The sequence below is a fragment of the Bison bison genome, unplaced genomic scaffold (genome assembly GCF_000754665.1).
Source record: "Bison bison bison isolate TAMUID 2011002044 unplaced genomic scaffold, Bison_UMD1.0 scf7180017864518, whole genome shotgun sequence".
Taxonomy (NCBI): Eukaryota; Metazoa; Chordata; class Mammalia; order Artiodactyla; family Bovidae; genus Bison; species Bison bison.
The window spans coordinates 3407890-3435888 of NW_011495071.1; the positions used below are offsets into that span (position 1 = coordinate 3407890).

General features: G+C 50.2%; 1 protein-coding gene across 1 annotated transcript in view; it reads left to right on the forward strand.

Moving 5' to 3' along the window:
* ZBTB16 (zinc finger and BTB domain containing 16) overlaps positions 1–27999 on the forward strand; it is a 206187-nt gene that overhangs the window by 81774 nt on the left and 96414 nt on the right. Inside the window, 1 exon segment of the mRNA XM_010830640.1 lies at positions 17434–17531. Within this exon segment, the coding sequence (XP_010828942.1) occupies positions 17434–17531 (98 nt within the window).

The window sequence follows — 27999 nt, forward strand, 5'->3', positions numbered from 1 at the left end:
TTGCCTTCTAGGAAGTCCATCCTCAGGGGAGTCCTTGAGTTTTTGGTTCCTGCTGAATCTGAGTGTGGCGGTTGAAGTGAAGACCTGACGCCTAAGCGTAGGAGTAAGAACCGGTTTACATTCTTCTGTGAATGGTCTTCTTGACTGGATGGCAAGCTGCAGGGAGGCAGGCGTTGTCCTGTGCTTTGGTTGTATCTTTCATTGTGTCCATACCTGATTGATTCTCAACCTGTCTGGGCTGCTGAGAGAGGAAAGCTACTTGGATGTTTTTGCTTCCCGCCACACTTGGTGACCAACCAAAGATGGCTAAGAGAAGTAGCTCCTCCGTTGCACGTTCTCGCTCTACATTCCCATCAGGAGATGATGGTCTGTTTAATTGCATGGACACTGCTGTCGGGTAACAGAAGCGGTGGCTCTGCTGAGTTCCCTGCCTTGGTAACATGGACTCCATGGAGCCAGGTGCCTGGCATTGAGACAGGTGGTTTATTCTGATCTCTCACTTCTTGTACCTTCTTGTGGGACTGAAGTATCTTCGAGATGGGTGGTTTATTCTAATCTCTCTCTTGTATCTTCTTAAGGGACTAAAGTATGTTACACATGCATAGTTGGGATGCTGTGTTGGCATTTTATTCTGGGAGGCTGATCTAACTACCATCTTTGGAAATATCCTCCTTCTCAATACAGAATTTGGGTACTTTTTTCTGTCGCTCTCCTTCCATGGTTCCTGCCCACACCAAGCCTTCTACTCCAAGCCAACTCCATTGTTTGTTTCAGGGAGGGTTTTGGTGGCTGGTCAATGACTGCAGTGCTCAAATCAAAGTCTGCCTCTGTCTTAGGACTCTGCACAGTCCAGCCCTTGCTACGACCTCTGCAACCCACTTCTTCACCTGACCCCTCTGGATAGCCAGCCAGACTCCCAGAGCCTGGTCCAGCATGACTTGGCAAGTCTTGGCTCATGTGATGCCACTTATCACATGGAACTTTCTCCCTTATCTGAGGCCGTTCCTAGGGACTATTCTTAATAGTCCCTAACATGGGTTGGTAGAGCTTCAGAGCTTACAAAGCCCCTGAAAGGACCAGCTCAGTCTCACTGTGCCCTCAAGCCATCTCTAGCCACACCACTCACCTTTTAAGCTGCTCCTCTTCTGCACATCTGAAACATGGATTATTTGTCAGCATTCTGTTCATAACCACATCTTCCACTTGGGATTCTTTGTCTCTTTCTCAGCAGCTATGTGATGAACCAACTGGAGGAGCTGGGTCTATCTTTCTTCTTCTTCAGCGTTCTACTAGCTGATTTATTTAGCACATGTCCTCAGCTCGTTGTTGTGTCTTTTTATATGCAGTCTCATTTTTCTGTCCTCTGGGGTAATGATGTCATTATCCCACTTGGCAGATGAGAAAACCAAGGCTTAGAGAATCACAGCATCTTAAAGCTAGTCGGTTGTCAACCTGAAATTTACAGTGAGGGCTGGTATCAGAGTCTTGAGTTTTTAACGTGTTTGCTCTGCCAACTAGAAATGTAACAGGCTCTGCCACCTACCAACTTGATAACCTCAGACAAGCTGATTACTTCCTATGGCTCCGTTTCCTCATGGCAGAACAGAAATGCAAATACCCTTGCCCAACGGAGTTGTTCTGAGGGTTGAATGAGATGGTGCACATAGCAAGTGCTCAAATATGTCTTGGATACCATCTTCCTAATCCTCCTTCATTACCAACATCATCTTAGTATTGTTGTCTGTGTTACATCATCACCTCTCAGGTCTCAGATATCCCCTTAGCACCTAACACAAGGTTATGCATGTGGCTTGTGCTCAGGAAATGCTTAATTAATGAATGAGAAGAGCCTTCGGTTTCCAGAGGTGACTTGGTGACAAATACTCGGTGTGATGTTGTCTTCGTGACAGGTACTGATTACAAGGTTGTCTTTGCCAGTGTTCAATCTTGGCAGGTTGTTGCAGTGGTGGTGGTTGGGGGTGGGGGACGTGGGTGGTGGTGGTATGATGGACGCTGTAGCGAGAACCTTCCTGCAGCCTGAAAACTTTTCTCCTTCCCACCCCCTTCCCCAGTAGCTCTGAGCCCTGCCAAGTCTGTGCACAAGCCTTGAAATGACAAAGTACCCTTTAGTTAATTGCACAACGGATTGCCTAGAGTTAAAAGTTCTGATTTATATGACTATAGCTCTAACTGCTCAATAACACAGGCCTGTAATCTACTTTCATTTCAAACAGAACGGTGATTTATAGGGCAGCATGCCGCTTTAGCTCAGAAATGAGGTGTTCAACATATGCTCTGTTGACATAAATTTGGAATTTATCGCTGTTGTCAAAACTGCCTGTTGGACAAAGGTGGGTATTAAGGCAATAAATGGCTCAGAATAGTTTTCTGTCACATTTCCTAACCATTGTATTCAGTCTATTTGAGGGGAAAATATATACTTAAAAGTAATCAAATGTCCAAAATCCATGCATCTTGTTTTGAGTGGTGAGAAAGGGGAGGGTGGCGGGGTGCAGGGGCTGGGAGAGGGTTGGGGTGCGTCGGGTGTGTTGTCCAGGAGAAGCCTTTTGGTGAAGTTATGGCCTATTTTAAAAAGATTCCACTTGGCTTCCTCTCCCCCATCCCCATTAGGAGGTGGACTTTCCTTTCTCATTTACAAAGAAGGGGAGGAAAATGAAAGCTCATTAAATAAAAATAGTAAAGGACATTTTTATGTGTGGGCTTAAAGCCAGTGATGTCAGGGAGGAGTTAGTGAGTGGGACCAGGAGGGAGGCAGAGTGCGATTTTGTTTATGGGGAAATAAAGCCACCGGCTCGCGTCAGCCTCCGTTTCCCTGCCACCCCGGCGAGCACCGGCTTGCTGTCACCTTCCTTCCATTGGTTCCGGGTCTTCCAAGGGCCACGTAACCCCTCAACCGCCTGATGCAGGTTAAGGAGAGTTGGGTACCAGGCTCTGCACACTATGCTGTATGTACCCCAGCCCTCTTCTGCTTATTTGTTGCCCACGGGCTGGCCAAGATGCCTCTGCCCACTCACTCCTCCCCAGAACATATCCTGAGCAGCCACAGATCCAGCCCCTTTGTGAGGCTGGAGATTATGGAGAAGTGAGGCTGCATCTGTCTTCCGGTCGTTTTCCATCTAGTAGGAGAGTCAGACAAGTGAGCCATGCAGCCCCAAGCGCTGCTGCTGCCATAGTAGGTGCACAGGCAGAAAGGATGGGGCGACATGGATGCTTGTCAGCTCTGGGAGTGGAAGGACCGTGGAAGCACCCTAGAGGCGATGCTAGCTTTCCTACGAGGAGAAATGTCCCTTTGTGGCTATTAGATCCTGTAGGGAGAATACAGGAAAAATAATACCCTAGTGATAGGCTTTTTAAAAATGGTGATGATGCTGTGGCCAGGTGATCACTGAGACGTGTCGGTGTGGGTTTTCTGTGCTGTGTACTGTAAAAGTGAGGCCAGGGTCCCTGTGCATCGAGGCTGCCACCTCCCTTGTCCTGTGCATTGGCTCCATGCCGCGGACTCGTCACCGCATCCCCTGGGTGCGGGGCCACCAGGCAGGTAACACAGAAGATTTAGTGAATGTGGTCAGAGTCATGACCACATTGACTCTTTTTAAGAATCTCTTTTCTCCATCCTCTGTTTTATGATAACATAGCTTGTGGTCTGCGGTCCTGGGTGCGTGTCTGTGAGATGGAAAGTACGAGCCTACCCAGAGAGCTGGCTGTGTGGTGGCTGCCGGCCATGCCCAGCGTCCTGGGTATTACGCATTTCCTGCACACCTCGCTGGGCAGGCTTACAGGTTAGGAGCTGGCGGAGCGAGCAGGCTGCCTGGTACTCCTCCCTGTGAAATGAGGCCCAGCACGGGGAGAAGATGCATTATTGTTTTTATTTTGTTTTTCCTTTTATCTCATGCCCACGTCCTTGGACCGTCTCAGTGTCGATACATGTGCACTCTTGTACACATACACAACCCTCCTTTCTCTTGCCCTCGTGCGTGACACCAAGATGCACACTCGCAAACACAGTCCTGCGCACACGCAGTGTGGATGCTGTTGTCAGCCTCCTCCGTGTGGCTCGCCCTCCCTTTGCCACCAACCCTTGTCCTTTTCACACAAAGCTCCCCGTTGGGAAAACTCATAATTTTTACACCACACGGTCTTGACTGGCCATTGCTGGAATTACTGTCTCTTTGAAGTGCTTTCTGCTGGGGCATTTACAGGCCGTTTTAATTACCTGCAGCTTGCAAGGGGCCTTGCTCTGTCCCAGCCTTAGTTTGTTTGTTCTTTGCAAGGAGTCTGTGCAGCAAGCATAGAGCTGCCTTCTTTTACAAAGAGAGACAAGGGGAGCAAAAGAAGTTTGAGGAGCCCTTCTCGAAGCTTCTCCCCCAACTCCCACACTTTGGGAAGAGAGGCCAACCTTGCTCTTGGCTTGCCTGTGTCCTCATCTTTGTGGGTCTCTCTCCTACCCTTTTCCTGGGATAGTTTTGTTTGTATGTGTTGATTTTAAGTATATTTTCAAACTTCCCGTCTTAGATAAGCAGGGCTATCAAATAAAGCTGCTCTCCTTGCTGACCAAATCAGAGTCAGCTGCAGTTGAGCTGGGATCCTGGGCATATTTTTTTTCAACTAAATCTGTTTAAGGCGTGTGTGTTATTAAATTATTGAGTCTGGACATGGGGTGGAGAGTGGGGGTTGAAATCATATGCAAAGGTAGAACCCACTTTGAGCTGTCTGGAGTTTTATTTTCCTTGTCTTCATTTTTTCATTCGATTCTCTCTCTCTCTCTAGAATGAGCTAAATATAAATAGCCTTCTTTGGGGTTTCTGTTAAACACAAGTGTGGCATGTCATGTCTGCAGATGAAGATGCGAGCTTAGTGCTGGAGCCTTGGAAATGTATCCCCTTCTCCGCAGGCTTTTAGAGCAGAAAGAATCTTCATTCATTTATTCATTTAGCCCAAAAATGTACTGAGAAATTGGAAACCTCATACATTGTTGATGGGAATGTAAAATGGTGCAGCTGCCTTGCAAGAGTCTGGCCTTGGAAGGGTCCTCAGAAGGTTACACATAGAGGTACCAGTAAGTCTGTTCCTAGGTGAACACCCAGGAGCAGTGAAAGCAGATGTCCACAGATAAAACTTGTACACACATGGACATATTGAAGCATTATTTATAATAGTCAAAAGGGGAAACAACCGGAAGTTCATCCGCTGATGAGTGGATAAATTAGATGTGTAAATTAGCCCTATATATGTACATGCATACAGGGCTTCCCTGGTGGCTCAGACAGTAAAGAATCTGCCTGCAATGCGGGAGACCCAGGTTCAGTCCCTGGGTTGGGAAGATCCCCTGGAGAAGGAAATGGCACCCCACTCCAGTATTCTTGCGTGGAGAATTCATGGACAGAGGAGCCTGGCGGGCTACAGTGCATGGGATCATAGAAGAGTCGGACATGACTGAGCGATTCAAACTTCACTTTCTCATACATATGTAACAGGAGGGACTAGTGGTAAGGAACCCACCTGCCAATGCAGGAGACTTAAGAGACTGAGGTTCGTTCCCGGGGTCAGGAAGATCCCCTGCAGGAGGGCACAGCGACCCACTCCAGTATTCTTGCCTGGAGAATCCCATGGACAGAGGAGCCTGGAGGGCTAGTCCATGGGGTCACAAAGAGTCGGTCATGAGCATGCATACACATATCATCCCATGGAATCAAAAGGAATGAAGTACTGATGCATGCTACTGAATGGACAAGCCTTGAAAACATTATGCTAAGTGAAAGAAGCCAGACAAAAGAGGTTTCCTGTGTGATTCCATTTCATCAATGTTCAGAATAGGTAAATCCATTGAGAAGATAGATTGGTGGTTGCCAGAGACTGGGGGACAGGAGAATAGGGAATGACTGCTAACAGGTAGAGAGTTTCTTCTGGGGGTGATAGAAATGTTCTGGGAATGGAAATAATGGTGATAGTTGCACAGCTCAGTGAATATGCTGCTGCTGCTGCTAAGTCGCTTCAGTCGTGTCCAACTCTGTGTGACCCCATGGACGGCAGCTCACCAGGCTAAAAACCGTCAGAGTAACTTTAAAGGAGTAAATTTTATGGTATGTATGTAAATGATCTCAATAAAGCCGTCACTTAAAAAATGTATCGAATTCTTACTCTGTACCCTGCAGGCACTGTGCCAGACTCTGAAGCTACAGCAGATAGTTTCTGCTTTCAGGGAGCTTATAGTCTAGTAGAGATAAGGAATAGCAGCAAAAACACGGTGTATAGCTGTCAGTCCTGGCAAGTGCAGGAATGGATATGCCGGAAATCAGTGGAGTGCAGTGATGGAGAATAACGCTGATGCAGAACCTACCCACATGGACTTCGGCTCCAGTGCAGTCTTAACTTTCCCAGAACTGGGCACCCAGAAGGTGCTTAACAGATATTAAACAGCTGTTGGGGGTGAGGCTGCAAGCATTCCCTGAGGTCTTCCCTGTAGGAGGTGATGAAGTCCTTTCAGGAGCCAGCCTGCTGTGGGCGCTGGGTGTCATCATCGGACTCACCTGTGCGCTCCGTGGCCCCGTTTACTTCCCGATTCACATTGGGTGAGTCCCGGGCGTGTGCTCATGTCTCCTATCTTGCTGGTGGTTTTCTGGTGCCTCTAGGGGTATGAGGGGACGTTACGGGTGGAGCACGTACTCTCTCAGGTGGGCAAATGTGCGTGTGGAGCGGGAGGTGGGAGATGTGGAGACTTCTGCCTGCTTTACGGGAAGATCAGTGACTCACCGTCAGTGTCCTCTTCCACGGAAAGCGGACTGTGCTCCCTTCCCCAGACACGAGGTGGCTGAGACCGTCCTCAGCAAACCCTTTCGGACTCGGATGTGATTTATAAACACACTAGCCGTATTATTATTAAATCTCTGTAGACTAGATATTTTTTTTTTTTTTGCACTTTTCTAGAAGGAAAAAAGAACTAGCAGAGAAATGGCTATCTATTGGGGCTTTGCCTTTTTCCTTCATTAAAATGACAATGACTTTTGCAGTGTGATTGGATGTCCACACAGGTTCATCTGTGCACTCCCCGATCTTGCGTTTCGAGACTGATGTTCAGAATGATGGCTCCAAAATCTCAGCATCCTCATAGAGAAGTAATTCAATTTTCGGTGTGCTAAAGCAGAAAGAATGAGGCAATATACATTAAGAAGATTTTCAGAAGGGTTTAATTCCACAGGAACTTTCTCCTCAGGCCCTTAATAAACCTCAGTTATTTTCAATAGTCTCTAAGGATTCATGGCTGGTCTGTGGGATGGGAAGGCGGTAGAATTTTGGCTGCCTGGCTAACAGGAGAGCATGTCAGAATGAGCCTAGATAACTACGAGAACGACATTTCCTCCGCACACCCGGGCAGAGCAGGAAGATTAAGGGGGAATCTGTAGCTTTTTGAAAGGGTTTTCCTAGAAATTGGCTATTTTTACTGGTTGAAAGCTTCATATAGGAGTGACAGAGCGAAAAAGCGCTGCTCATCCGTAATCATAGTTCAGTTCCCATATAGGGCCTTTTGGGATCTGGAGAGAATATTTTGGGTTTATTTTTGTTTCCCTTGGGCTGACATCATGAAGAATGCCTCATGGTGCCCTGTTTTGGGTTTGGAAAAAAGCTCTGAAAAGCTATAAATCTTAAGGTATTTTACTTTTTTTCCTCTTCCCTTTTCTGAAAGCACAACTTTTCTGGTTTCTTAAAAAAAAAAAAAATTAAAAAAAAAAGAAAAGAAAACTACAAAAGTGTGTATTGATCTCCTTCCCTCACATCTTAACTGGCCCGGCTGTAATACCTTGCTTACATCTGCCAGGTTTTTGTGCAGTTTTGCAACATCTCCTTAATCCAGTGAGCATAAATAGAACATTTCAATCATATTTGGCTACCAGGAAGTTCGCAGATAAGCACGCTAAGACCTTGTTGAAAGAAGACCGTATGAGATTGTGTGTGATAAGATCATCCTATAGCCTGGTGCACAAATGAAAAACTTTTGTTCTTGGTGAAATTTGTTGATAGAGATATTTCAAATAAATGACTTGGGAGAACTTGGTGCTTTAAAACAAAGGGCCGGTTACATAACAGCCAGAAGCCTGGGCCTCCCGGTGCTGGGCTGCCACGAAGATCCTTCTTTGAGCAGTTGCTGCGGGGAGATTAGCACGGCCCTTTGTCATTTTTGACGTTGTGTTTTAACACTCTGGGGCAGCCTTATCTGAAAGCACTGTACTTCATGTGGTTATGCCGTGGGGAATGACATTGTTCCTCCTCATATTTTCAAGGCTCAGGACAGCCCCTGCCACTCTTCACTCAGCTCCAGATTGGCCTTGATCCCGGGCCAAGGCAGAATGCATGGTTTTCCTTCCAAGAAGCCCAGGGAGGTCTTCTCTTTTGGACAACAGGGACAACTGTTCTATTTTAAAACGTTAGCTTAAAATATAGTTGATTTACAAGGTTGTGTTAACTTCTGTATAGGAAAATGATTCAGTTATACACACATTCTTTGACTTACTCGTTTTCATTACGCTTTATCACAGGGCTTTGAATAGCGTTCTCCGTGCTGTACAGTAGGACCTTTTTGCTTGTCCGTTCTCTATATAATAGATTGCGTCTGCAAATCCCAAACTCCCGGTTCGCCCGTCTCGCTCCTCCCCCTTGGCAGCCGCAGGTCTGTTGTCTGTGTCTGCGTGTCTGTTTCTGTCTTATAGACGAGTTCGTTTGTGTCATATTTTGGATTCCACATGTAACCGATATCACATGGTATTTGTTTTCCTCTTTCTTCACTTAGTGTGATAATCTCTAGGTCCATTCATGTTGCTGCAAATGGCATTACCTCATTCTTTCTTATGTCTGAGTGGTACTCCATTGTGTGTGTATACCTTTATCTGCATCTATATGTCACATCTTCTTTATCCATTCATCTGTTGATGGACATTTAGGTATCTATGTTGTTGGCATGTCTTGGCTATTAGGAGTAGTGCTGATTTGAACATTGGGTTGCATGTATCTTTTCAAATTATAGTGTTCTCTGGATACATCCCCAGGAGTGGTACTGCTCATTCCTGTGGTGATTCTGTTTTAAATTTTCTGAAAACAAAATATTGTTTTCCATAGTGGCTGCCACCAGTTCACATTCCCACTAACAGTGTAGGAGGGTTTCTCTCCTTTTCTCCACACCTTCTCCAGCATCTGTTAAATGTAGACTTTTTAATGATGATCATTCTGACTTTTTGTGAGGCGATACCTCATTGTAGTTTTGATTTGCATTTCTCTAATAATTACCGATGTTGAGCATCTTTTCATGTGCCTGTTGGCCATCTAAAGGGACAACTGTTTGTTACTGGTGTGTGTGTGTGTGTGTGCGTGCACACGTGTGTGCGTGCACACGTGTGTGCGTGCATGCATGTGTAAAAGGCAGTGTGGTTTTTTAACCTCTACATTTTTTCTCCTTGAATTCCCTTTCATATTTGTCTGTTTACTGAGCAAAGATGCACTGAGTCCCTCCTATGTTCTGGGCTCAGTGACAGAGATTGAGGGGATGTTACCAGTATGGACTCTTCACAAAGAAGATTGTAGTCTGGCTAGCACAGGCCCCTGTTAACCCCACAGCCCTTTAATGTCATAAACCTGGTTGGAAAAGGCCTAGGAAGTCATCTAACTCAATTCTTGCTTGGCTCCAAAGCTGCAGAGTGAAATCTGGAGAGGGTAAGTGATTTGACCAAGGTCGCTGGGACAGTTCCTGGAAGAGCTAGAGTGAACATTGTGTCCCCCACTCCCCGTCCAGTTTTTTGGTCAATATGTGTGTTAGTTGCTCAGTCATGTCCACCTCTCTGTGACCCCGTGGACTATGGCCCACCAGGCTCCTCAGTCCATGAAAGTCTCCAGGTAAGAACACTGGAGTGGGTTGCCATTCCCTTCTCCAGGGGATCTTTCTGACCCAGGAATCAAACCCGTGTCTCATTATGTCTCCTGCACTGGCAGGCGGTTCTTTACCACTAGTGGTCAAAATACCACACTTCTAATCTAGACTTTTGAGAAAATATGCCTCTTTAAAAGGCTCTGAGGCAACGGCCTCCATCTTCCATGGCCCATAGGCCTGGATCCCCAGCAGAGGGATGCTTGCTGTCAGCCTGCCCCCCGTTTAGCAGCACAGAAGGTGTTAACTAGCACTCTGTTAATTCTTGGTTGCTTTTTTTAATCTGTTGTTTGAAATCCTTGCTTTTTATTGGTATATTTACTTTATGGCATACATAAAGAGCTGTATTAAAAAATAAATTGTGTTGTAAAAGCATTCGCTAATGTTTATTAATATTGACTAGTCAGAGAGCAACGAACTCTATTGCTAGAAGGATAATTTGCGGTAATACCAGCTAAGCATTCGCAGCTTGTCAAATGACTGTCTAATCTCAACGTTTAAAAAAAGTGGGTAAAAGGACAATTTCCCTTATTTATGCCTTGAGAAAATGAACATGACCCACTCCCTAGCCAAGATTAGAACTATGCTTGCTTTTTCTCTCTGGGGGTGCCAGGCCTCCTGTCTGAATCCAGGCAGTTCCAGGGCTGGCTTTTAGTGTGGGCTATCCCTTGGTCTGGGGGTGCTTGGCAGTTGCTTCAGAAGCTGTAGCCTCTCATGGGTCTGCTCTGGCTGCCTGTGTCGGTGCTGAGGGACTGGAGGGAGAAATGGAGTCCTGGTTCCTGTCTTCCAGGAGCTTGTAGATTTGAAGAACTTACAAATGGCTTAGTCCAGAATTGTGGACTTGATACTCCAAGAAAGTACCTAAGGAGGATGACACTGGATGTGCCTGTGGACCCTTGGTGACTGAAATAGATCACTCACTATTGACAGCATTAAAAGATGTTCTTGTGGGACTTCCCTGGTGGTCCAGTAGTTAAGACTTTGTACTCCCAAGGCGGTTTCAGTGCGTGGCTGGGGAACTAAGATCTCGCATGCTTGTGCATTGCATGGTATGGACTAAGAAGGAGAGAGAGATGTCCCTTGAGAAGATTCCCTGTCACCCTTCGAAAGTAGAGAACATTCCGTGAGCATCCCAGGTGTCCTGTGGATGACCTGCCCTGGCCTAGGGTGGAGGCTGCTAGCGGAACAGTTCTGTTCAGAGTATTCTTTCACCACAGAAAGGCATGTGGAGAGAGAACAGAAGCCTGGACCGTGTACAGAAACACTCTGCAGTCTCCCTAGAAGTTGCTTTTGGGAGTAAATCCCTCGTAACCCAATCGCTTTTCACTCATCTCTTAAAGTTTAAGCCCAGAATGGCGTTGACTGTTTGGCCTTCCTCTTGGCATTTGAATTGAAGGCAAGTGGACATTGAAGGCACATTGTGAATTTAATGATCTGGGGAAGAAGAGTAAGCCTGTTGTGGAAGTGCATAAACTCTTTTCCTCTATCAGTTCTGTTTCCACTCGGAGAGGTGAGGGAGGCCGGGGAGGTTCTCTTACCATTGGGTTTAAGGGCCATTTGTTGCTTTGCAGACTGAGAGCCTTGTCAGAGCTCCCAAAGGGACCCAGCTCACAGGGTGCCCATGTGGGGAGACACAGCTGCCAGTCAGGGCCAATGGACAGGTCCGGCTCAAGAGGGGAGCGGGAGGTTTGTATGGGGCCGCCTTCCCATGATCAATAGAGAGCCTTAGGCAGTATTGACTCCCGGAAGGCAGCAGGCTTTTGAGAGAAAGGGATCATTGAAACCATCATGGGGAGCTGAGTCATAGAACCTTCTATCTTGTCCTCATCTCTTCTGAGTACCCCTAGAAGTACTGTGTAGGTCAGATTGATGGTCGCGGGATCAGGAAGCGAAAGATCAAGCATTGGGCTGACTTCTGCTCGTGGGGGAGCTCACACCAAGTAGAGGGGTGAGATGGAAGGACCTTCAGAGCTGCTGAAGCTAGAGTGTTGGTGGGAGTGGGGGATGGAGTCGTGTAGGGTGAGAACAAAGAAAGCATCATCTTATAAAGGCCCTTCTAGGATGGCTTCCCCACTGCATCTTCTCTCAGACAGAGGTGAGTCAGTGGTTCCCCCACTCACTTAACTCTCAGGACTTAGTTTTCAGTGCTGGTGTGGTGTGACCAGCAAAGTCACAGGGCAGGCACTTTCACCTCCCCAGGAAGACAGCGAAGAGGGACAGCCTTTGGGTTACTGGAATAGAATTCCCCTCTTGTTGGTCTGTTCTCACTGCCATTTGTCTTTGGCAGAGGAGCTTGGGAAGAAATGGAATATTGGCAGCGCTGGGCCTTGAACCTGTCTATCTGAGGCAAGCACTGGTGCCGGCCCTGCTTCTAGCGTTCTCCCCTTAGTCCTTGGCCGTGTGGGGTGAAGGAGGGCTGAGCTTCTCCAGCAGGGCACAGATGCAGAGGGTGCCCCTTAGGGAGCAGCTGGTATGGACCGCTGTCCCTGGAGGCTGGGCGGGTGAGGATGGCATCTAGCGTCAGTCTCTCCCTGCTCCCACTTCCTCTCCTGTTGTGTTCTAGTGGGGAGATGAAGCCTCATCCCGAGGCGAGGTTGGCCTGAAGCTCAGGCTTTGTGCAGCTGTGACGTCACCATTGGCCTTCCACCCGTGGACTTCAGGGGCACAAGTGAAGGTCCAGCTCTGGGTTGGAGGTGCCCATGAGGCTCTTGTGCTTGGCGCAGTGTTCAGATGAGAGGAGGCTGTCTGGGATTTCTTTGGCAGCACTGAGCAGTCGCTTCTAAACTAGGCCCTACGAAGAAAAGGAAAGCGAAACAGGCCTTCTGCCATTACATAGTCACAGTCAAAAGCAGATGCGTATGAACGTTCAGGCTCACAACAGCACGAAAGTGGTTAGAATGAGCATGTAGCTTGCTGACTTGGTTTTACTGGGCAAGAATTGTGTGGTTGAGAATCAGTGAGGAGTGTGTCGTTCCCTCCAGTTAACTTGTTAAGAAGTTCGTCTTAGCTTACCTCTGATTTCTCATAATGATTCAGCTCTCTTGAGAAAATAGCTAGAAACCTGTTAGAGGTTAATTTTTTTTTTTTTGGTCTTCTTGGACCGAATTGAAAATCTCTTAGCTTCAGGGTGAGTTTACCCAATGAGTCAGGTGTGGACATGCTGGGGCAGAAGCGGGGGTGGGAGAGCATCTGGGCCTGCTCCCCAAGAGTGGGTGGTGGGGCCCCGAAGCCTGTGAGGGAATGGACTCTCTGCCGACTAGAGTGTGGAGATGCTTGGGCCGTCTCGAACTGGGTTGCACTCAAAACCGTGCCCAGTGCTCTTGCTTCTCAGAGAAGAGAGTGTGAAAACCAAGGCAGCAGGCGTAGAAAGGTACAAAGATGTCCTGAGCTGCCCTCCTTGCCTGTGTTACAGTGGAGGCTGAGGACCTCAGATGGCCACGAGCAGTTCGACCTTGTGAGAAGGCATGGCCAGGCTGGGAAAATATAGGTGTATGTGGCTCAGGAAGAAAGAGGCGGACAGACTTTCCATTTTCATCGAATACTTTGCAGCAGCACCATGAGGGAAGGAGGTGATGGGGGCTGTGGTCTAGAGCAGGAGTCCCCAGCCTCTGGAACCTAAGGCCTGATGATCTGAGGTGGAGCTGATATAACACTAATAGTCATAAAGTGCACGGTAATTGTAATGCACTTGAATCATCCCCAAACCATTCCCCCCACCCCACACCGTGGTCCATGGAAAATTTCTCTTCCAAGAAACAGGTCCCTGGTGCCAAAAATGTTGGGGACCACTGCTCTAGAGAGACAGACCCTGAGTTCTGACAGTTTGTTCTTTTGCTCTAGAAACCAGTTGGGACTTTGTTTCCACGTTGATCATTCCCACAGACGGCGCCATTTAGAATCTATTGGTGACCCTTAAATACACTCAGATTCTTCTCTGCCCGTTTCCCTTTGCTTTGAATTAGGAGAGGTCACTGCCTCGTTATAGCCATCTCTTGGCATCTAAACAGTAGCAAAGGATATGGGTAAACCGGCTCAAGCTGAGCTGCGGGCCTGTGAGGTGCCTCCCTCTCTCTTCTGGACTCCATCTGCTTTGTCCTACTCTCTCAGCCAGTCAGGCAAGACCCTGGTCCTTGTACTCCACCTGGGATCGCTTGGACGCCACCCTCGGCCCCTGTGTGGGGGCGCTGAGTTAGTGCGTCAGGAGCAGGGCAGTTTCCTTACCCCGAGGCTTGGGCAGAAGAGGACACCCGTGTCTCTGGAGGCTGGAAAGTGCAGGGCGGCAAAATGGTTCCAAAGAAAGGGCTGGTCGTGAGTTCTGGAAGTTTCTTTCACTGAAAGATAGACTGCAAGTGGGTGAAGGAGGGAACTTAGGTTGTCTGGATTAGAAGGATTTAAAATGAACAGATTTCTGGGAATGGGTGTCAGTTTTTTGCTTGGGTTGTCCTGGCCCGACCGCCTAGGTGTTGTGAGGCATCACACAGATGGAATATGGCTCAGGGAGAGAATGTATGTGCCCTCGCTCAGTCATGTCCAGCTCTTTGTGACCCCGTGGACTGTGGTCCACCAGATTCCTCTGTCCATGGGATTCTCCAGGCAGGAATACTGGAGTGGGTTGCCATTCCCTTCTCCAGGGGATCCTCCCAACCAAAGAGGTGATTATACCCCTCAGAGGAATCCCTTGGAGGCTGGATAAAAGGGTATGGTAAGTCTTTTGAATAATAAAATTTTGACCCTGTGAGACTCAGATGGTAAAGAATCCGCCTGCAATGTGGGAGACCTGGGTTCGATCCCTGGGTTGGGAAAATATCCTGGAGAAGGGAATGGCAACTCCCTCTGGTATTCTTGACTAAAGAATTCCATGGACAGAGGAGCCTGGTGGGCTACAGTCCCTGGGGTTGCGAAGAGTGGACACGACTGAGCGACTTTCACTAGACATCATCCATCACTTTACAGGTGAAAAAAAAATGCAGAGAGATTGTGAGAGCAGGATTTGCAAGGTTGTAAGGCAAATTAATGACCAAGTTAGGACCAGAATCCAAGTCTTCTGGCTGCTCCCCTGCCATCCTTCCCTTCCTCCTGCTCCCCCTGTAGTAGAGGGCAAGAGTGCATCACCTTCCACACCACGCTGTTCCTGTTGGTCAAGAAAGCCGCTGACACCAGTGGCCAGGCAAATCCATTGGCACCAAACAAGGCGATGGGGTAACCCTGAACGTGTTCTTTGGGTGAGAGACTTGATCTGGAACCTGCAGAAGGAAGAAACAGAAACCCAAGAGTGGACTGGGGGTGCTTTCCTGGTGGTGGCTGCTGAAACCCAAGGCTTGAACACTCCAGTGTCCTTTGGGAAAGCCAACCCAAAAGGATGTTGTGCTCCTCTTCCTCCTGACAGCCACCCCAGAGGTGGGCACTCCTGGAAGCTAAGAAAGCATTAGTGCAGACAAAGGTGGAGATAAATAAGATGAACCCATGCTGACCAGACCGTGAGCGTGTGCACCAGAGTCACCTGTGGGACCACCTGTGAATAAAGCTTTTGCTGCTTCACAGAACAGCTCTTGGGAAAGCAAACCCCTGTCCTGCCTGGGCAAGTGACAGGCGCAGTCAGCTACCATGTGTGAACATGCATGGGTGCGCACACACACACACGCACATGCACACGCCTGGGTGCGTATTTTAAAACCCGCTTTGCCCAGAATGCTATTAAGACATGTCCCAGTGCCCAGCATTGTGAAATATATTTAGAGTTGAGAATGCTCGGTGGAAATGTTCTGTTCTGTTAGTTATTATTTCTCAATTGGGATGGATCGGCCTCGGCCACGAATCAGATAACATGGGGGTGGGGTGCATGGCCGTGTCACAGATGAGGGTGTGTGTGTACTTGTGATTGAGAAATCATGTGTTGTCTTTGGCACGCGGGGAAAGGGAAGGCAAGCAAACACCACTGTGATTGAGAAAGAGTTCTGCGAAGGGGCCTGGGCGTGATGGCCGACAGAAGCTGGCCACACTGGACCCCAGATACGGTCTTCAAGCCACCAAGCCTGGGCTCGTACTCACCCCAGGGCCCTCAGGGCGGTGATGGACTCTGGGCTCTCATGGGACTTGGAAGGTGCTGGCAGTGGGTGGCTGGCCTGAGTGTCATGATCTGGGCACCGCTGACTGGAATGTACGATCCTCCCCCTCTCCACCTGCATTCGTCTAGTATCCTGTACCAGCAGCCCTCCAGCCTTTGACTGTGGGCCTAACACATCAGCGTCCCAACTGTGATGGGCGGTTCCCCTAAGAGTGCCTGCCTGCCGCCCCACCGCCCTCGGCTCCTACCTTTGGCTGCAGTACCTGCTCGGTTCCTCGGGGCTGAGGCCCCTGAGGAGACGGCGGGCAAGGCGGGGGTGGATCCCGTATCCGGCGGAGGCACAGAGAGGCCTGAGAACAGGAGTGTGGGTGGGAGGAAAGGCAGAGTTCCTGGCCAAAAGGCCCCTATGCCAGCTCGCAACCGACTCTCTAGACCTTCCCCGCTAGCCACCCGCCTCCCTGCCTCCCTGCTGTCTCCTACCTTAGCAGTGGGGTCTGGTGGGCAAGGACCAGGACCACAGGCTGGACCTGTGAACAGTGGTTACCAGGGCTCCTGTCTTCCCGGGGTGCTGGGGTGATCGTGGGTGGCTGGCCCACCTCACATGGCAGTGACGGTAAAATGAGATAGCGTGCGTGAAAGTACTTTGGAAAGCCAGTACCGATGGCTGCCACCTTCCTTTTATAGAATGATGATATCTGGTTTCTTCAAGCCTTTCTTTCCATCTGGGTTCAACCTCTGGTGGGAAGTAGAGGGAAAGCACATCAAAAGCTGGGCCTTTGGGGAGGTTTTGTGTGTTGGGGAGTGACTGCGGGTCTAAGAACACCTGGATGCTCTCAGAGGAGCATCTGATGTCCCTGAAGGCCTCGGTTCACTAAGAACGCTTATTTAGAGCCTACTGTGTGCCCATTTCTGGGTGGGCGCTGGGCTGTGAAAGACAGAGAAGGTACAGGGCGGCCCTCTGGGGTGTGTGGTGGTTTGGGGGAGCCGGGGGCTCTCAGAGGGCAGCGCAGCGTGGGCCGTGCTGTGAGCCTGGTAAGCAGAGGCACCTTGGCCTGTACGAATGGCCTGTGCTAGTTTGACTGTGAAGGTTGTGTCTGTCTCACTGTCCTGGGGCTCCCTCCTTCCTCTCTCCACAGGTGAATCTGACTTTCTCCCTTGGTCTCTGTGCCACAGGGTGGGGCACTAGGGCACGCCCTATCCTTCTAGCCCTTGGACAGGACCAGGTATAGATGCCACCTTGGCAGCCGTCCACGGGAAAGGGGGCTCTCGGCCGCCTGTGGGACTGTGGATGTGTCAGGGTCCACCTCCAGCTCCCATGTCCTGTGTCTGCCTTCCTCTGTCCACCTGCTGGAGGGCTGGCTGCGAATTCCCCCAGTGGTGGTGGGCCTGCTTTCTGTGCAACCAGAGCGGCAGCAACCTGTTTTTTCCTTTCCTGCAGGAAACTGCACAGCGGGATGAAGACGTACGGGTGTGAGCTCTGCGGAAAGCGGTTCCTGGACAGTCTGCGACTGAGAATGCACTTACTGGCTCACTCAGGTAGGCATAGATGCCCTGGCCGGCCCACCTGAGCACGGACGCCCACCTCCTGCCTGCCTGCCTTTCCCCCACCCAGAGCGTGAATGTCTCTGCTGCCAGCAGGCCTTGGTCTGCCTTGGATGCTCCCTCCAGGCTGCTGGAATGAGCGGTCCATCCTGACCACATGACTGTCTGGATGGGTCCATCCTCTGCCCTCCTGGGCTTCCTGGGCATCATGGGTACCCAGTGCCCTGTGTGATCCACCTTCCCAAGTAGACTGCAGTTTCATTAGCAGAACAGTTGTGGAATTAGGTTCTCACTGTCTAATGAATCTGACTATTGGTTCACATTATACAGGAGCCTTTAATTAAATAGATATAGAAAGGTTGGAACACAAAGCTAGTTACAGCGTGCTGTCTTTTGCAAGTTAATTTTGGTGGGGTCGACTCTGCGGCTGCTGGTGCTTTTGCTTGTGTTTGGGCAAAGCTTCTCTGCCTCACGAGGCGTGAAGGGAGGAGAAGCAAGCAGGCAGTGTGCCCTGGCTTTCTCGGTGGAGGGGCGGATATGGCAGGTCCAAGGCTGCGGCCTCGAGGCCAGGGTGGTTGCCTGGCTTCGGTGGGAGAGGCCACCACACTTCCCTGCCGGGAGCAGTGCTCTTTTCCCTCTAATTTCCTCGTCTTTCAGCTCTGGAGTCACGTTTTAGGGGAGAAGAGCCAACTGTCTTCTCATCTGGTCTTACTCTCTCCCATCTTGTCCACGGTCAGTATCTGCTGTCCCTTTCCATCCTGTCTCCCTCACGGGGCCCTCCAGGCAGCTGGCAGTTCAGTGTTTGTGAAGTGAGTCTGGACTTTGGGGTTGGCCAGATCCCCATCTCTGTGACCTCAGGCAGGTTTGTCTTCTGCACCCCAGTTTCTGTATCTGGAAAGGGCAAGCTGTTGCTAACTCCTATCAGTTAGGTACCAGAATGAATGATGAAGGCATCATGCCCTTCTTAAACTACTGCTACTGCTGCTAAGTCGCTTCAGTCGTGTCCGACTCTGTGCGACCCCATAGACGGCAGCCTACCAGGCTCCTCTGTCCCTGGGATTCTCCAGGCAAGAACGCTGGAGTGGGTTGCCATTTCCTTCTCCAATGCATGAAAGTGAAAAGTGAAAGTGAAGTCATTCAGTCGTGTCCGACTCTGCAGCCCCACAGATTGCAGACCACCAGGCTCCTCCGCCCATGGGATTTTCCAGGCAAGAGTACTGGAGTGGGGTGCCATTGCCTTCTCCGTCTTAAACTACAGTTGGTGTTTAATAGCTGTTGATTGCTTCCACCTTCCCCCCTTTTCCTCGGTTCTGAAGCTGTCCTCCTCGAGCGTTGCCATCGCCATGCCCCTGGAGGACAGTCTGAACGTCTGTGGTCTGTCTCACTGTCTTCATCGCCTTGGTCGTGCTGCTGGTAGCTTTATGTGTATCCGCTCGCGCTGCCTTCCTGCAGAGCCGTGTGCCTCTGCGATGTGTGAGGTGCTGTCCCTCTCACAGGCCTTCATGGCCCTGCATCAAGTGCTCTAACTCCTTCCCTTTCTTCCCTCTTCCAGATCCAGGAACGGGGCCACGCCAGGCAGCTGGGTGTGTCTGTGTCCGCCTTGTCCCTGTGTCTTTGTGTTCCTTTCCTTCTTCCCCTGGGGCCTCCCGTCCCCCACACCGGGCCCCAGGGCAGCATCCTCATCCTCTACCTGCCCCACGTTGGCCCGGAGTCCTCTGAGTCAAGGCCTTCCTGAGCTTGGCATCACGCTGGGTACCCGTGCGCTTTCTGGTGTGTGTTTTTGTAACTTGCACCTGCAGTCTTCCTGCTCCCCCTTCTCTTTGCGGGTTGTTCAGGGTTTAGTGAGGGGTCCCGCGAGCTGTCTGCCCACAGGTTGGCCACCCTCCCTGGGCCTTCCGTTTCATCTGTTCTGTGCTTCTTGGCGCCTGTGTTGGTCTCTGCCCCATGTGCTGTCGGGCACTTCCATGCAGGTGCTGTAGCCCGCGGATAAGGCTTCCCTGCACACTGTATCTCAGCCCAGTAAGCTCCCTTGGTCCTTACTGTTTCCTGGGGTCTAGTGTGCTAGCCATACTCATGTTCTGGTTGGTGTGCTCTGGTGCTGGTGTGCCTACCAGCACAGCTTGCTCGCTGAGCTCTGTGGCTTTGTTTACCCCATCTCTGTGCGTGGAATAACCCTTCCCTAGTCTTTTCAGGTCTTCCAAGGTCTCTAGAATGATCCCATCCTTGACTATCCCCCACCTCCGGCCAGAAGCGATCAAGCCTTCTTCTCAAGTCCGTATTTCTTTATCTGAAGCTGTCTCTGGGTACAGTCTTTCTTCTCTGTATTATTGTTATTAATGGAATTGCCTTATTTCCTCCTTCTTGGGAGTCAGGATTAGGAATTTGGGCATCTTCTTCCTAACCATGTGACCTTGGGCAAGAAATGTAAACCATCTGAACCTCTGAACACAAGGCTCCGTTAGATACTTAGCACTCCGCCCGGCACATGATAGGTTCTCAGGAAATGTAACTTCCCTTTCCCTCAGTTTTCCCCTAATAGACTGGAATACGCTCCCTGGGGACAGGGTCTGTCCCCATGACGTGCAGCACATTACCTGGTACAGTGCTAGAGTCTGTAGACACTGGCTTGAATGGATTACTGCAACCTGGGAAGCCAGGTGACTTAAGAAAGCTCCAGTCTCTCACGGGTCTCTCCTGCAATAGAAGGAGTTTAGACTGTGTCCCAGGATTCATTACAGGGCACTGGCTACGTGTGAGTTAGCTGAGGTCTCTGTTGTGAACCCAGTTCTTCAGGAGTGTGGGTAGGGTGGGTAGAGTGGCAGAAAGAGAAGGAGCTGCTTACACGCGTTCAGGTGGGTCCAGGGGCCCCAGGTCCAACAAGATGAATAACACGTCACCCCATGACTGAGTGCTGGTTCAGGGTCCCACAGCTCGTCTCGTGCAAACCCTGGGGCCTATCTTCCTAGGTTTTCCTCTGGGTCTCTGGAGTCTGTGCAAATGATGTGTCCCTCTGAAATTCACTTGCCACTGCCCTTGTAAAAGAGGATTTGGTGATGGGGGAGGTCACAGCAGGGCCTTAGTTCGCCCTTGCAGAGAGCTCAGAGCTTGCTTTGACTCAGATTTTTCTCTTCTGATTTTTCTTTCTCTGGCCCCACGTACCTCTCACCCTTGTGTCAGGACGGCTTGAGAAGAAAACAGCGACAAGGGCTTCGTGGGGCTACATCTCGAATTGTTCGCCCCCCGCCCGCCCTTTGAACAGTGAAGGCCCTGAGGCCTCTAGAGAGACCTGGCCGTGTCGGGGAGGTGGGGTGGGAGGGCTGGGCCGGGATGCCAGGCCTTCTCCCAGATTCCAGTAGCAGAAATTGTACTTTCCTCATTCCAATTCCTCCCCCCAGTTGCACGGTAACAGAACTATGTGCGGTCTTCGAGGAGACGTTTAATTAGATGACGTGAGATTTTCTTGCCGCTCTGTTTTGAAGGCTCCGTGCAGGGAGCAGACAGCCAGGATGGCCCCTGAGCATCTGGGGGGCTACCCCCGCCTTAGAGGGGCTCACCAGGGGCTGCAGCAGCCGCGTGGAGTGGCACAGAACCAGAGTTGCCCTGGGGACCGTGTTTTCAAAAGGGGGCAGGCATGGGCAAAGGGGGTCTGGGTCCTGGGTCGAGGTCAGGGAGCTCCTGACTTCCCCTGAAGGCCATCTTTGCCCCGAAAAGGCTCATCCCCACTGTCTCTCCTCCTGGGACTGCACAGGCTCGCTTCCTTGCAGGCTGTGCGTGCGCCGCCCCACCCCCTCTTGGCGAGCGTGGCCTGTGTTTGTTATTGTAGTTCTGGCGCTGGGCCAGGCCTGGCTGGGCGCCAGCCTTGTGGGTACAGTGTGTACAGTGAGTGCTGAGCCAAGTTTGTCATCATACACGATTAATTTTTTTTTTTTTCTCATCTGGTAGGGGTGGGGTGAAGGAGGAGGCGAGAAGGAGTTTCTCCAGTGCTTGAGAACAGGCCTCATTGAATTCTGCGGAGATATTATTTCTGAAAAGATAAAGCACTCTGGCTCACCCTTCCTCCCCAGCGTTCCTTTTTCTCGAATTATCTTCCTCCTCTCCTCTGCATTTCCCTACCCGAGGAAATCAGCCTGTGTGAGACCGACACTGTGAGGTCTTATTTCCAGTGACTGGAATACCAAATTTATACTCCTAAATCAGTTTGCAGTGTTGAAATTGACAATTTGTTTAATTAGAAGTTTGCCCTGTAGGAGGCCCTTCTTAGAGACAATTCTTCCTCTCTCTCTCCATCTCTTTCTTTTTTCTTTTTTAAGATCCTAAATGGTGGTAGTGAATGTTCAGTTTAATTGAAGTTTTGATTTCGATTTGAATGCGTTAACTAACCAAGTGTTTGTGAGTTATACCTGATGATAACAATAAGTTTAAATTAACAAACAATAACCTAACTCACTCAGTAATGAGATTGATCTGGCAAGACCCGGCGTTCTCAGAGGTGGTTTGGAGATCAGGAGGGTTTGAGCCCTGAGAAGGAGATTTGGGGTGAGAAGAGAGACCACTGGAGTGCTTTGCAAAGCTGCTCCTTGCGGAACGTGAATCTCAGGTGGAGGGAACAGGGGAAGGGTCCCAGCCCCTGTGTGTGCCCAGATCTCTCTGAAGTCTCCCACCCAGTCCTTTGCTGCCCCTTCCCTTGTTGGGGCATCTGTGACCCGCTGTGTCTTTGCCACTCCTGTTCTCTCTTAAGAGAACATCCTCGCTCTGGGATGTCCGTGCAGAAACCACAGACTCAGGCGATGACTCGAGTTGATCCTGCGATGTGCTGGGGTAAGGTTTCCCATTAGGTAGTGTTTCCCACAGCTTGGCCTCATGTCCTGGTGGATTATAACTGAGCACACCCAGCGCTGCTTGCCCCTATTTTTTGCCTTGGCTACATACTATTTAGAGACTTGCATATTTCTGTGGCCTGCTTCTATTCTGGGAGTGTCGTTCATTTTTGGAGCCAGCAGATGCTTCAGGCTCCGTGTACTTAACCCTGGAGAACAGGCAGCACCCCTGCCCTCTGGGTGCTTGTGTCTAGTAGGAAGGATGTCTGATACTGTGAAGTTATGGTAAAAGAAGGTGATATGTGCAGATCGCTAAGAAAGAGTTCTAGGAGAAATTCAGAAGAGGAAGGGGGCTTCTGGAGAAGGTGGTAGAATGGATTTCTGAGACGACCTGATGGGGGCAGCCCATGCCTCCTGGGGTGATGCGCAGTGTAGCTGGGGAGTACAGGCTGGGCATGGGGCGGCAGAGGGGCAAGATTGAAGGGGCCTCGAGTTGCAAAGTGAGTTGCACTTTACCTAGGGCACTCAGAAGCCATTGGAAGATTGGATAAGGCAGGGACACTTTTATTCCTCTGGAATAGAAAGGACTATTGGTCTTTTTGATGTACTCTAGACTGGAATATAGGGTTCATAAGGCTCTTAGGGGAAATGGTGCGACTGACAGACGGTCCTGAGGCATGGCTGGAGTATGGTGTGGCCTGTGCCTCTTGCACTTGTTGGGGGCACGCAGCCTTTCTTTGGGAGTCCCGTCTGCATCCTCCCTCCTCCTTGCCCTTCTCCGGGCTCTATGAGCCATGGCCGTTGAGGATCACCCCGACAGCAGATTCTTCCCCATAGTTAGAAGCACCAGGAAAGAGCTTGGTCTTCGGCCGACAGATTTTTCTGGTTGCAGCAGCAGCGTGGTGTGGCCGGGCGTATCATCCGGGGCCGGGTCAACGGCTGGCAGGGAAAAGGGCAGGTGGAGTTGGGGTCAGAAATGCAATTGTTTCCTCTCTTGCTTTCCCCCGTCCTGATTGGATGGAAGTCACAAAATTTTACGAGATGTCAAAGATCTGTGGATTGTGTACTTGGCCTCTTTTTTTTTTTTTTTTCTTTTGGGAACCACTAATGTTTGGGGTTTCTGGGTCCTTCTTTGCAAAGACAGAGAATGTGGGGAGGGGGCAAAGGAGCTGTGACTGTGAGGTGGAGCTTATGAGCCGGTCCCACACTGATGATGGAGAGGCATCTGAGGATGCAAAGATGGCTGCTCAGGACCTGCAGCTTCTCCTGACCTTGCGTTCTCTCTCCTGTCTTTCTCTTCTTTCCTCCCAGATTACCCATCTGCTAGGAACACGAGAACGGGGTTGTCTAGGCGGCTCTGAACCCAGGGTCCATTTGCTCCCTCTCTGCTCGCTCCCTTCTGCTCTTGGCTTTCTGCCATCGGGGTAAAAGCAGGAGATAACCAAGAAGAGACTTCCCAGGTCCTGGATCTGCAGAGGTGGGCCCCATCGAGGGTTAAGCTGGGGTGTGAGTGGCTCAGAGACCGCCTTCACCTTCCCTTCGGTCTAGGGGGCGCGGGGACGAGGAGAAGCCACTATCCCTGGCTCTGTCTCCAGCACGCTCCTCTCTCTCCCTCCCTGCTCTGAATCTGGCCTGCTTCCCGAACTTTTTCCCAGAGTGGTGTCGTCACTGGCCTGCCGGCAGGTCTGGATGTTCTGCCAGCATTCCAGAGAGTTTATGATCACTTGCAGATGTGCCTCCAAGAACACACTGTACCCAAAGCAGAAATTAATGCGGGCTTGACTGCCGTCCAAGCCCATACACGGGAGAGAGGAAAAAGAAAACAAAAACTGTTTAATGCTGTTTATAAATTATACACTGGCTGATGAAAAATACATTTCTTCCCCATCTCCTCCTCGCTGCCCCTTGCTGCCCCCCACCCCCGCCCCTTCTCCCTTTCTGCCTCAAGAGCCTAAACGGAGACCAGAAGAATATGGTTTTGCCTTTTAGCTCCTGTTTTGGCTGGGATCCGAAACCCCACTGCTGATTCACAGCCAGGGTATTTTTCCCCTTTACCTGATGAAATATACTGATTTTTCCATCCCAGATGGGGTGTTTTTGGTTTTGTTTTCTGTTTTTTTTTTTTTTTCTTTTTTGGCCAGGGATCTTGTTTACAGCAAGTGGCAGGTCCTGAGGTGGCATTGGGTGCGATGGGGGCCCTGGGGTAGATGAAGACCCCCCATCTCCCCACCGTAGTGCTACTGGAGGTGTGTGCCTGGGTCCCCCAGATGTCACGTTGGGCCAGCTGAACAGAGAAAGTTCAGAAAGTTCATGGCAGGTCATTGTATTAAACAGTGTTTTCACCACTTCCCTCCCGCCCCTTCACCTGCAGCCCCTGTGTGTAAAAAGGGGTTCACATCGCGGCCCCCCACAAACACACACACGTCTCTCCCTCCATATGGTGCCTTAGCAGGGGTTTGGGAAGCGCATGCATCTACCCCTCTGGAGCCCAGCCTTTCCCCCTATGCTCGAGTCCCCCCGTCCCAATTTATTCTATAAATTCGTTTCCACATTATGTCTATCCATTTACATGGCTTTTGTGTTTTTTAATACCGCTAATGTTTATCATTTGCCCAACAGGCTCGACAGATTTTGCTTCCTGTAGAGCATCGAGGCTTTAGAGCCCCCTCGTTGCTAAGTAGCAGTCTCCCTGTACTGTAATGGGTTGATTTTGTATTCTGTTCAGCGCTGTATCTTATTTTTGTATGCAAGACAAAGTGTTTTGATGGAGGACGATTGCGGCAGTGTCTGGAGGCTGTTTGGAGTTTTATGGGCTGTACAGTACACTGTGTGCTCTCCGAACAGAACACAGGCTGTTGAATTTTGGATTGGATTTGTCATTTTTCCCCCCTCGGAGAGGAGCCTGTCAGATAGAACATTACTTTAAGGGTGGAGGGAAGAAAGTGGAAATTATGTAATAACCTTCTTTCTCTCTCTGTTTCACTGCGTGTGTGTGTATCTTTCTCTCTGATTTTTCTATCCCAAAATAGGGTGGTTTCTACCCCCCCAACACACACTCCCTTTCGTGCCATCTGATTCTGTCGAATGAGATAATGATGTGCGTATCAGGAAATGATGGCCCTTGAGAGATGGATGCGGGGACATCTCGTCTGTCTGTCTGTCTGTCTGTCCGTCCTCCTGTTCTGTCCTTCCTCCTCCCTTGTTCCCACCACCCTGCCGCCTTCTGGGCTGCCTTGCCGGCCCTTGTTTTTGTCTGGGTCTGGCTGGCTGGTGGGGTGGCAGGGGAGGATGTTGGTGAGGAATCTGCCCAAAGGCAATGCCATATTCTTACTTCCGGGGTTCTTTTCACCTTCCTGGGTGTCGCCCTGCCAGGATTGCTGGGTGGTCCTCCGCTGCTCTCTTCATCCTCAGCCCTTGCATCTTGCTCTCTTCCTGGTCTGTCCTGGGTCCCAGTGTCCAGGGCTGTACCCAAGAGACCAGCTGCCCCCAGACCAAGGCGTGATGGTTCTCTCTGCCAGCTGTCCTTCTCCATGTGGTCTTCTGAGCTCTCTCTGGTAGCAGGTGTTTATTTTCAGCTCTGCCCTTCTCCTCACTTCCATTTCTTCCCCCGTCTCCTTTCATCGCACTTCACCTCTTTGTCTCTGTTTTTGCATCTGTGTTGGGCTCAGCCTTCCCTCAGTGCTCCTGTGCATTTCCAGCTTCTTTCTTATGTCTTCATTAGACTTGGTCTCCTGCCATGCAGGGGAGGCCTTTGCTGTCTCACAAAGTTCAGAGGTTTTTCACTGGGAAGTAGAGGGTGGTTGGGGTGTGGAATAAATTGTTCCTCTGGCCCGGAAGGCCTGGGGAGGACTCCAGAGTGCTCCCAGAACCTTAGCCTTGTGTGTTCCTGCCCCATACCTCTCGGGGACCAGAGTGGGGCTTCTCTGGCTTGGTTCCTGCTTTTCCTAGGTCCCTGGATGTTTCCTTATGTTGAACTGAGTGTGGGAGAGTGGAGGAGCAGGGTTAGATCTGGTAAAATCCTTGTTGGACTTTGCTGCTACAAAAGTGCATCTTGCTGGCACCGTGCTCCCAGAGTTCTGTACCGTGCCCCTGAATGCAGAGCCCACTGGGCACCTGGGAGCGTGCTTACCCTCACATCCTGTGGCCTGGCAGAATACCCAGCACACAGAAGGCTTTTGATGAGGGTTTGTTGAATAAGGGATAATACCTTGTTACTAAAGAGTTTGTATTTCAGGGCACAGATCTGGGTTTGGTGAAGCTTCTACAATTTGGGCTACCCTCTCTCAGAAAAAGATGATGAATATCAAATGTTAGAGCCCCCTCCCCACCCCCACTCAAGGAATGGACCCATGCAGTGGAGGGGGGCAGTTGTTGCTGGAACTTCTGCTTTTTGAACTTCAGAAAGAAGGGGCCTCTGTACATACCATGAGGAACTACCAGTTGGGGTCCCCAGAGTTGGAGCGACTGAGTGAGGAGATTCAAGTTTAAGGATAGGATGGTGACATCTGCTGTGCTCTGGGGACCCTGGGCTTCCCAGGTGGCGCTAGTGGTAAAGAACCTGCCTGCCAGTGCAGGAGACATAAGAGATGCAGGTTCAGTTCCTGGGTTGGAAAGATCGCCTGGAAAAGGAAATAGCAACCCACTCCAGTGTTCTTGCCTGCAGAATCCCCATGGACAGAGGAGCCTGGTGAGCTACAGTCCATGGGGTTGCAAAGAGCTGGACACGACTGAAGTGACTTAGCATGCATGCTGGGGACCCTCAGAACGTGGGGGCAGCCATGTTTGCAGACCTCAGGTTTGCATTCTGCAAGGGGCAGGACAGATTCTCCTGCTTTTGGTAAGCTGCCATTGGTCCCAGTGGACCTGGTGGCCACCTCTGTATTTTAGGGCCCTCTTCTCAGTGAGCCTGGTTGGGAGCTGCAGACGGACCCTAAGTCTCATCTCACCCAGAGCTCCAGGTCCATCAGTGCATGCGGCAGTCTCCTGTCTCCACCCTGGGCTTCAGTGACTCTCAATGAAGGAGCGTGGCAGCCGCCCCTTTCTTAGGTGCTCCGTCTGCCTGGGCCACGTCTGACTGGAGCAGAGCACTGGTCCTTTCATGGTCTGTGTGTGTGTGTGTGTGTGTGTGTGTGTGTGTGTGTGTGTGTCTTGGAGAGGAACCAGGAAGGTGAGTGGCCCTGGAGGTAATGAGCAGTGTACCTTGAGGTCTAGGGGTCTATTCTGCTCTGCTTCCAGACTCATCCATTAATTAGGGTTGGGGCAGAAGTAGGATTGGACCATCTTTCGGGAAGGACACTCCTTACTTCTTGGAAGATGTGGAAAAGCTGCAGATATGTTCCCAGTCATGAGGGCAGCTCTGTGTGTGTGTGCATGTACATGCTTGTGTGTGCACACGTAAGAAAAAGAGATTAAGAAGAAGTGTTTACATGAAATACTCAAAATTGTTCCTTTGCTGTAATGGCTCCGCACAGACCATTTACCTTGCAGATTTAAAAACTAAATGAGCTCATCATATCTAGTGACTTCCCTCGACATTCATGCATTGCAAAGCCCACGTTACCTTTGAATTTCGACTTCGTTGTTTGTTATTAATTCTTAGATATGGGTGGTATGTTTCCCTCTTCTTGGATTCTACCGTGGACATG